Here is a 10,000-nt window from a genome sequence, read left to right on the forward strand (position 1 = left end):
TTAACTGTAAATTAACAATTTTACAATGTACTAAAATTCATGCATAAGGAAAACCAAAAAGATCCATAAAGTAAACCAACAGAAAAGCATGCAACTGTGCAAATTGTAAAGACTCCACACAACAGGCACTGCTATGAAGATGATGTGTTGTTGATAATGCCAAAAAAATACTACCATGCAAAAATGAGGCACATGCCACAAAGACATAGAGGTGAATACCATGCCCCATATTTATTTGAACTAAAGGCAGCAATGCAAAGTCCTCTTTTGTTTTTCTTTAGTCTCAATCTATTAAGTTAACACAAACAATATTCTTATAAATAATTTTGACAAGAGAATTATAGGCTTGTGTCTCTCACAAATTTTTGCCTTGTGAGTATGTGTAGTTATGTTCCAATATAAAGATAGTGATTACAGAAATAAAGAAAATGAGAATAGGGAGGGAGAGAAAAAAGAAAGAAAATGGCTTCAGAAAGACTAAGTTCAACCATGAAAATGAAAGGGCACAAAGATCCTCCCATGCTTATTTACTTCATTTATCCAATATTACCCTCCAAAGGATATTACTCCATCTTGTTTATCTCTTAGTCTTGTTATGCCATATTTGGCTCAAGAGACAGATGCACTTACCTTCTGCTTCTAGTAAAAACTTTAAATCTAGTACACTTTCAGCCTCTACCAGAATTCCAAAGCAAGATTATCTCAACCAAAAAGTTTACCACCTATTTAAGCAAGCTTAAATGGACTGAGCATCATTGGAAGTATCATCATGTTGCTCTCTCTGCTGAAAACATAGAACGATGGACTTGTGTCACACTGTCACCATGCTTAAAATTAATCTACTCACCCATCCTCCTCATTCTCATGTTCTTCCTCTTCTGGTCCATTGGCAACTCCACGCAGACTCCTCCTCAAGCCAGCAGCTGCTGCGTCTGAGGAGGAGAGGTTTCTGCTCAGCCTTGACTTTTTCGATCTGAGGTTGACCGGATCTGGTTGCTCTTCAATGCGTTTGGACTTTCTGGTTCTTGATGTTTCCTCAACTTCATTATTTCTTCTCGTGTGTCTCTCAACAACTTCATGGTTCTGACTGATTGTGCGGTCTTTCTCATCACTCCTTCTCGCTCGTTTGTGCTTTGGAGTTAGTCTCTCCTCTGCCTCCTGCTGGCTCTTATTTTTCTGAGCCTCATTCTTGTCAGTATCCACTGGTGCTTGCTCTTCCTCCTCAATCTCGGAGTGTTTCCTCCTCCGACCTTCCCTACTACTGTTGACAGAGGAGTTCAAGGTCTTATTCCTGAGTCTCTGTGAACGCTCTGACTCCCCTGCTGATGTATTATGAGATTCCTTTTCCATGTCCCCTATGGAGGTGTCTTGCTTTCTCCGAGTTCTCGAGGACTCTCTGTGGCTTGTGATGGTTTCCTCGGTTTCTTGTGCTTCCGCTTTTCTTTTATTTCTAGATGTTTCCCTGACAACAGAGGCGTCTTCTTCACTCTCTCCAACTTCAGGTTTCTTTCTAGTCCTACTAGAGGTTTCCCTCCGGCTCTTTGGTATCATGACTGAGGAATCATTGTCTTCCTCTGTAATTTCCCTTGAATCTTCAGTGTCTACTTCCCCATAGTTAACTCGTGAGCTGGATGCCACTCTCCTTGAGTTCCTTGGTGTAGACATTGAATCTAGATTGCCTCTCTTGTTGCTCACTAGGTCTTTGATAAAATCTGGAGAAGAAATGTCAACAATTAAACATATTTCAAAGACAAATTAAATACCCATATATCTTTTTCAGATATTCTTTGGTATATTCAGAAAAAATACTATTCACTGAAAGCTGAATCACCAAAAAGGCTTTTGCCTACTAGAAAAATTACATTTCCTTATTGTATATGAATTCATTTTCAATCCATTCCTATCAAACACTAATTTTTTTAAAATTAAAATCAAAGACAGTAGAAGCAGTTTTCAAAAAGGAAAAATACACTGTATGGACATTATCATAAATTACTTTTGGACTCCTAAAAAAAACGTTCAAGCATTTCACTATCTTCAAGTTCTTGTATAACCCAACTTGGCAAAACTACCTTTGAAACAGTGTTTCATCTTATACAATATAGAGACTTTTGATTATATATGAGTTTCTTTTTGTTAACACTTATTTCCTTGTCAAGAGTCTATTGGCATACCTTTTTCTGTTGGCTGCGGCTCCTCTAAGCTCAGCCTCTCATCTTCGTTGTGGCCTCTCACTCTTCGTTTCCCTCTCCGCCTCTCCAGAGAACACTGAGTTTCCTTGAGGGTATGTGACTTCCTCCTTTCGCTGTGGAGGCTTCGGAAGGTAGGTTCAAAATCGCTCTCATCCTCTTCCTTAAAAACATAAGCATCCTCCTTTGAGGCTAATGACATCTTGTCATCAATTTTGTTTTGTGAGGAAATGTTTTCAGTCTGTTTGATATCATCAACACTGCTGTTAATATTCTCCTTCTCCCTCTCTTTGGCTTCCACCTGAAAGTATGAGTAAATGTGAATTTTGCAGTCATTCTATCAAACTTAACTGTGAGTTAGAAAGGTATAGCATCAATTTCTTTTGCATTGTCATTAAAAGATTCATGATTCAATTTATCCCCATCAGTGAACATAAATTCTTTACCACACCAATAATTAATTTTTACCACATCAATAATAAAGTAATGAACACTTCTGACAAGACTTTAACAAGAATAATAAAGATTGTTACTCTGACCATAGTAAATGAAATGGTGACAAGTGAAGATCTGTAAAATAATGAATTAATGCCCCTGGGATATTAGAAAGACATTGTGAAGATACGTCTAAAAACAGCATACACTGAGAGGCAAATTCAAAATTTGAAAAATGCAGAAAGCAATCTTTTCTGAAAGTGACAAACAAAAGTTGGCGCAAACGATCATCCTTACCACAGACTCCGAAATCTCGGCTGTGTCGGGGACCTTGGCAGCTCTTCCTCGCTTCTTGGGGGAAGGTGACAACAGCACAGGAGGCACTTGGGATACTTCCTCCTCCACTTTCTTGGGCTCAGGCTCCGACTCTGGCTCCGGCTCTGGCTCTGGCTCTGGCTCCGGCTCAGGTTCTGGCTCCGGCTCCGGCTCTGGCTCTTCCTCCTCCTCTTGTAGTTTGCTGCTTTCATCTGCCAACACTGGTTCCTTCTCCGATTCCTCCACCTTGATGTCATCCATCTTACATGATTCATCGTTTTTGCTGATCTCCAGACTGTCATTTTCTTTCTTCTCCTTTGTCTCTTCTTTCTCTTCCTCCTCCTGAAAGGAGAGGGTAATATGCTTTACTAGCATTTCTAATATACTTCTCATAAGAGCATGATCAAAACAAAATCTTGAAAAAAATTTCCTAATTGCAATTTTTTCAGTATAATCCTGCCTCATTTGCACATGTGCATGCACGCACACACATACTGACACTCACACACTCTCTCTCTACACCTAAAAATGCCATGAAGAGACACCCTACCTCATCAGAGTCTTGTTGCACGGATACATTATGCCCAGGTACAAGTGGTGACCAGCGGAGTGCTTCTGGATCTAGCCGCAATCTCCGGGGGTTGTTCAGCTGCTTCTGGTAGTGTTCCTCTACCATATTCCAGTCTATGCTAACTACCATTCTGAAATGTTTGAGAGAATTCTTAGGGATACTTTTCTTAATATTTTTAATACAAATACTTGCTCTTATAAATTACCTGTCTTCTCCTTTATATTGGGTTTCCTTTCTTTTTCCTATCATTATCTTCATTGTGAATTCCTCCTTTAAAAAACCAAATCAATATGAAGAAAGTCAAATCTTGTTTTATCATTTGAGTATTAACATTTATCAATAATTATGCATCAAAACATCAAAAGCAAGATGAAAAACTCTTTATTGTACTAGCACCTTCTTTAACCAAAACAGTTTTACTTACTGTCCTAATGCATTTCTCTTAAAGAAGCCAAGAATATTCAGTGTATACACAACATCAGCAGGATACATGGCTTTGTCCTTGACCACTTCTTGGATACAGAAGGAGCTTTTGTCCCGTAGGTGAAACAGGTACTCCAAGATAACCGACTTCCAATAGGCAGTGTAAGAAACTCTTCCCAGGTCGGAGAGGGGCTTCTCAGGTGTTCCTGGCTGGCCCTCTCTTTTCGACAGCAAGTAGCCTGAAAATGTTGTTAATTAATGGCTATGGAATGAAGAAGATACCCAATACCCTAACTTATGATATCATGATTATATTTATGTGGTAGACCCTTCAATATATCCTTCCCTCTCTTGAAAGGCAGCTTTGCACTACCTTCCAAGTTTGCAATTAAAAGACTTTACATTTATCTAGATCAGTGGTACTCAACCTCTGCATCATGGCACACAAGAATGTCACAATAACCCTTGTAGCAGGTCACATAATAATTTGCAGATGTGTATTTCTTGCTCTTAGCCCCATATTGCAGGTGTGCATCCCTTCTTCCCATAACAAACTAAGCCCAAATGCTAGCTGGCAAGAATACACACCAAATAATTATATATCTTCCAGTGCATTTGGTTCAATCTCATACAAATAAGTTTCTTTGGGAAATGCAGTTGATGATAGTTCCTCAACAACCGCACATATCATTTTTTTATTTAGTTACTTTGATCTTCTCCATTATCATAGAAAGAACCATAAATCTAATGAAAATCTATAAATATCAAAACAGGTGTATAATGAGCAATCAGTAACAAAACCTTTAAGAGATATGACAAAAATTGTTGTAACTTATCTCTACTACTGTTAAGGAAACAAACAAATTTTCTATCCATCACATTTGCCAACACAAACAAACTTGATAAGAATGCAAGTAAATAATCACATCCAAATACTAATCACAGGGAAAGAGAGAAAAGGCCAAATACACATTTAATAAGAAGAAATACTCATACTTGGTGCTTCCCCAACAGATCCCTGGTACTCCTATTGCTAAAGATGTATCCATGTTTTTTTCAAATTCACTACTCTAGTAAAAAATTTGTTGGTGATGTATTTTGCAAAATATTTATTACTTGAATTCTGTTTCTAGAAAATGACATAGGGATAATGCATTAACCCGTTGGATTCAGTTGTGTCACGGAAATCAGTGTGCCGAAAACATGGGCAACGGGTTACTAAGTAACCAACATCCCAGGCATGTGGCGCATAGGCTGGGTGCCCATGAACACCCACTAGCAGTGACAAGACTCTGTTGCCTGCCCTTTGCAAAGTTATTTTATGTAAACTTTTTTTATCTTTATTGCCATTTTTCAATGTCCATATTTGTCTTTTAACTTGCTTTATCCAGATGGTAATAGCTTATTTTCCTTGCACAGACTCCATATCATCTCTCTATGTAGTAAACAACTCAGTGCAAGGAAAAAAATAAAGAACATTTGGTTATTTGAGTCATATCTCTAGCTAGGAATATAGTGCGCAGCATGGAAATGGAGTCCTCCCTGGAGCCGGCACTCTTCCAGTCCAGCTTACGCACATTACACTCCACTTTCGTTTATCAATGGGAATATGCTAAAGCCCCCTTCTAAGCACCAAATGAATCAAATCACACTCCAAGAGGTTTGTGCACTAATGGAGAGTCTTTTCCGTTACCCTGGCCTTTGCTCATAATGGCCAATTCCCATCACTAATGCCACAGCCAATTTGTCTGATGACAGAATGTACACGTCACCTGCCCCTCGACTCAAGTTTTCCCATGACGTCATTAGGGTCCAATGGGTTAATATTTCACTGTTACTAAATGGAAAATGAAAATTGTTTCTGTCTTCAGCTTCCAGAATATCATACATCATGATTTCTTTTCATCAATTTAACATTACATCACCATCAAAAGTACAGTTATGGATGCTTATGAAAATTTCAGCAGTTTTATAATTTTACTTCAGCATCACATAACATCATGACTATCATTAACATAAACGTAAGACTTAACCGTATTACTAAAAAACAGTTGCAAAGCACAATCAAACAGATCTACCCATACAGTATCAATCATATACTTACTAAAATCAATAAGGAAACGCCCGTAGCCTTGCCGCTGGTACTGTGGCATAGTCATGATACATGACACATTATATTTTAATGCTGAGAGCTTCTCCTTACTGAAGTATCCAACAAGATGGCAACCCTTCTCATCATTGCGAGTTAAAACGTAGAAGAGAAAGGGTTCTACATCATAGTATAGAGTCTTATGATCCAGGAACAATTTAGCTAATAGGCACAGATTCTGACAATATATTTTGCTCACATTACCATCCACCTGAAATAACAATGGCACTGTTAGACATGCATTTTTTTGTCTAATACTTTCTTAGTATAGTATTCAAAATATACACACAAATATGATACATCTATATTCTGCAACACAGATTCAGTTTTTGCAGCAGTACTTAGAAGACAATTCTAACAAAAATGAATCTGCTAGGATCTGAAAATGTTACAAGTACACCACTATCAACCAATAAAACAATACAATCCTTTACTTTATTTCCACTGACCACTGAAACTCTAATAACAAAACAAGCAAGAAGGAGGAACATACCTCAAAGACAGAAAGATTATCTTTCCGGTAGATTTCAGTACCAGGTGGAGTGCGCCAAAGACACTTTTCCAAGTGCCGGCCCAACATAGAGACACTTTTCATGTACTTAAGACAGAATTCACAAAGGAACAGTTTGGTTAACCTGTCAGGAGGTATTGAAAAAATTAATAATGTGTATAAACCTTAGATGTATCATCTTAAAACTACTTTAAAAGTGTAACTTATAATAATCAATAAACATTAAGGCACTCTTACTGTTATTACTCTAATGATTCCTAAAACTAATGCAATGGCTGGAATCAAGAAAATTGGAGGGGAAAAAAAGGACTCACAGACAGACACAACAAAATAAAACGTACAGAAGAGACTGATTATTAAAGTGATTTCTAAAAGAAAATGATGGACGCCTGGTAAAGGCTCTTGATCCTGGGGTAGCATGAGTACGAATGACTTTGGTTTATCTATTTTGCTTGACATAGATGGCTGGTCAAATGACAAAATAATAATACGGCAGACAGTATAAGTACCCAGCGTTAATAAAAAAAGGAAAGGAAAGGAAAGGAAAGGAAAGGAAAGGAAAGGAAAGGAAAGGAAAGGAAAGGAAAGGAAAGGAAAGGAAAGGAAAGGAAAGGAAAGGAAAGGAAAATAAAACAAAATAAAATAAAGAAACCTGAAGGAAAACAAGAGACAAAAAGGATTTACGTACCGTGCATATTCCTGGGGGTATGGAGCGGAATACCATGTCTGAATATCATACTGGCCAAAATCTATGCTGGCTGGACACCGTGACATATTGAAGGGGTCCCGCTCTTGAACCGTTGTTCTATTTTTATCCATTTCCTGGTAAAGAGACAAGTCCACTGATGAGCTTCTTAAAACATAGAGTAGTTATTTATAAACAAAGCCCATAGTTATTCCCAGAAAAAAAAAGAAAAAAAGTTTATAGCTTTATCTGTCAAGATGATGTCTTCATATATGACTAGAACTTTCTTTTTCAGAATCATTATTGACATCTTAAACAAAGCAAAGTCATCCAACATTCTAAAATACTTCATATAGAAAATTACTTAATGCATTATAACATCCCATACTTTCTCTTTAGAGTTCAAACTCACCTGCACTGCCTGTTCCTGAGCCTTCTTAAACATTTCCAAATCTCTCTCAGTGACTCCTGGGGGTAAAGGTGGTCGATGGAGGGGCTCCATACTGACTTTACTCTCCACTGTGGGCGGGGAGAGCAACACTTCAGCATTCACTCCCGGATCTACCAAGGTCATACTTATACACACACTGAGCCTCAATGCATTAAAAAAAAGTATCTGGGAAATTATTAACTTTAAAAAATTCTGAGTTAATAAGAATCATTTATTCATTCACACACAAAAAATTATTTTAAAAAATAAACTAATTTCAAGCTATTCTGATTTTTCTTACTGTGATTTGTTTTCCTTAAGAACATTACTTTGCATGAACTAAAGGATTCAAAATGTTAATTCTTTTATTTCAAAGTAAATATTATTAGAAGGAAGAATGGTTTAAGGCATTAGTATAGTAATATCTCAAAGAAAGTTAAAATATACAATAATTAAAATACACACAAACAGTAAATGATTAACCATATATTATTCATGTCCTTCAACATTTAGCAACCATAATCATGAGGCCTGACTCCCAGAACCCAGCACAGCCCGGCCCCATTAACTAAGGAAAGCACACACCGCCTCTAGCCCCACTATGTTGTAGAAATTCAGGGTGAGAAAAGCTACCCGGTTATATACAGGTGGATCGCAAACCTGGATCCAAATTTTGAGGGTTATGAGACCTTATTACTTGCTGTTGCTTTTTGCTTAATATTGTTATTACTTTTTATAATTCTGGTGGTGTCAGATATGTCTGGGTTCCCAGATCGAGAGGCCCCGAGAGCTTCCACAGTTTGCCATCCCCCACTTGTTCGTACATTTTGAGAGACTAGTTCCCACCACATAACCCTGTAAATTGGCCAAATGGTAAGCTAAGGAAAGCCAGGGCAACTCTCGTGGTAACCGTTGAAGATAACTGCCAATAACAAAACACTACATCCAGGAGAGGAAAATCAAAGCATAAAAATAAATCAAAACTTGGTATAAAAAAGGGAGAAAAACAAAATAAAGAAGCAGGTCCTTATAGATCTCCTACTTCTTGATATTTCACTGATTAATCTCTGGCATGCAGTGCCTGTCACCATACATCAGTTTATAAAAACATTTATATCACTCATGCACAAGTGCATTGTCTTCTGCATGCACTAAAGCGATAAGCAACAGCTGGGGTTGAGCCCTTCAGTTGCAGTGCTGGACATTTTCTCTACTCAACAGTGCAATACTTGATATTGTCCTGATTAACTATCTTCCTGTGTCCTCTATGCTGAGAATACTTTGGTTCTGAGTAAGAGTGAGAAGTCAACCATGAGGTTGAAGACTGTCAAATTCTCTAAATGAACTATCATTATATTCTTCATAATCAAAATCTTATCTTTACAATTTATCTGATTATAAAAATCATTGATGATTTGGACATTTCATGAAAGTATCAATCCCTCTGGATTACATAGTTCCTCCTCAACATGCATTTCGTCAAGTGCATGAGAGGTGTGAAGAAAAATAAAATAAGAATCATATAACAGTGAAGTTAGGTAGTTAATAGGTTTATATGAAGGCTAGCCATGCAAGAGCAATGGAGTTAGCAGCAGTAGCAGAAGCAGCAGTAAAGAAGCACAAGCATTACGAGGGTGAGAGTGTGATGCGGGAAGGTGGCAGCACAGCATCACGGTCCACAGAGTGCCTTACCCTCACCCCCAGTGTGGCTGCTGCAGCCCTCGGGCTTCATCTTGCGCCATTTGCGTCCATCCGCTGCCTGAGTCTGGCTGCCACCACCACCCACGCTGGCCGCCAGAGGATTGGCTGCTACCAGAGTTGACGGGATGGCACTGGTGCCACCCGAGCTTGCCCCCACACTGGTGCCAGGCCACCTGTGGGACGCCCACGCTGACCATGCCCCCCCACTTCGTCCCATCCCACTTCCCGCACCACTACACTCACCACCATAGATCCCCTCAACACCTTCACCAACTCTGCCTCCACTCTCCCCACTGGCCTCACAGAGCTGGGTCTCCCCCTCTCTGGATAACTTTAATATCCTCTTTGGTCCTTTATACTTTGGTCTTTCCTGCATTGGTCTCTTCCGAGAGTCATACGGTGTATAGAGGTGGCTCAGGCCATCAAAAAGGCCTTTCAAGTGTCCAGAGGCAAGCATTGCGCTTGAAGAGTTAGTTGACGAGGAACTTCGCTCCTCATGAGGTGTGCCACTTCCCGAGTCCACCTCACCTTCACTCAGAGAATCAGATTTCCTGCCATGAAGTTTAATGCCCATAGTTCCCTTGCTGTGCT

General features: G+C 38.8%; 1 protein-coding gene across 12 annotated transcripts in view; it reads right to left on the reverse strand.

Annotated features, from left to right (window-relative positions):
* LOC113823309 (histone acetyltransferase KAT6A) overlaps positions 1-10,000 on the reverse strand; it is a 101,582-nt gene that overhangs the window by 10,745 nt on the left and 80,837 nt on the right. For 4 of the 12 annotated variants that reach the window (XM_070140163.1, XM_070140168.1, XM_070140169.1 and 1 more), the window contains 10 exons: positions 9,401-10,000; positions 7,691-7,839; positions 7,282-7,415; positions 6,576-6,717; positions 6,038-6,293; positions 3,935-4,172; positions 3,490-3,640; positions 2,922-3,281; positions 2,175-2,490; positions 848-1,712 (listed from right to left, as the gene is read on the reverse strand). The exon at positions 9,401-10,000 is cut by the window's right edge and continues 419 nt beyond it. In XM_070140163.1, coding sequence (XP_069996264.1) covers positions 848-1,712; positions 2,175-2,490; positions 2,922-3,281; positions 3,490-3,640; positions 3,935-4,172; positions 6,038-6,293; positions 6,576-6,717; positions 7,282-7,415; positions 7,691-7,839; positions 9,401-10,000 — 3,211 coding nt within the window. The remainder of the gene's footprint in view (positions 1-847; positions 1,713-2,174; positions 2,491-2,921; positions 3,282-3,489; positions 3,641-3,934; positions 4,173-6,037; positions 6,294-6,575; positions 6,718-7,281; positions 7,416-7,690; positions 7,840-9,400) is intronic. The other 8 variants (XM_027375943.2, XM_070140171.1, XM_027375931.2 and 5 more) reach the window with 6 other exon arrangements.

Source organism: Penaeus vannamei, chromosome 26, assembly GCF_042767895.1.
Source record: "Penaeus vannamei isolate JL-2024 chromosome 26, ASM4276789v1, whole genome shotgun sequence".
NCBI classification, from domain to species: domain Eukaryota; kingdom Metazoa; phylum Arthropoda; class Malacostraca; order Decapoda; family Penaeidae; genus Penaeus; species Penaeus vannamei.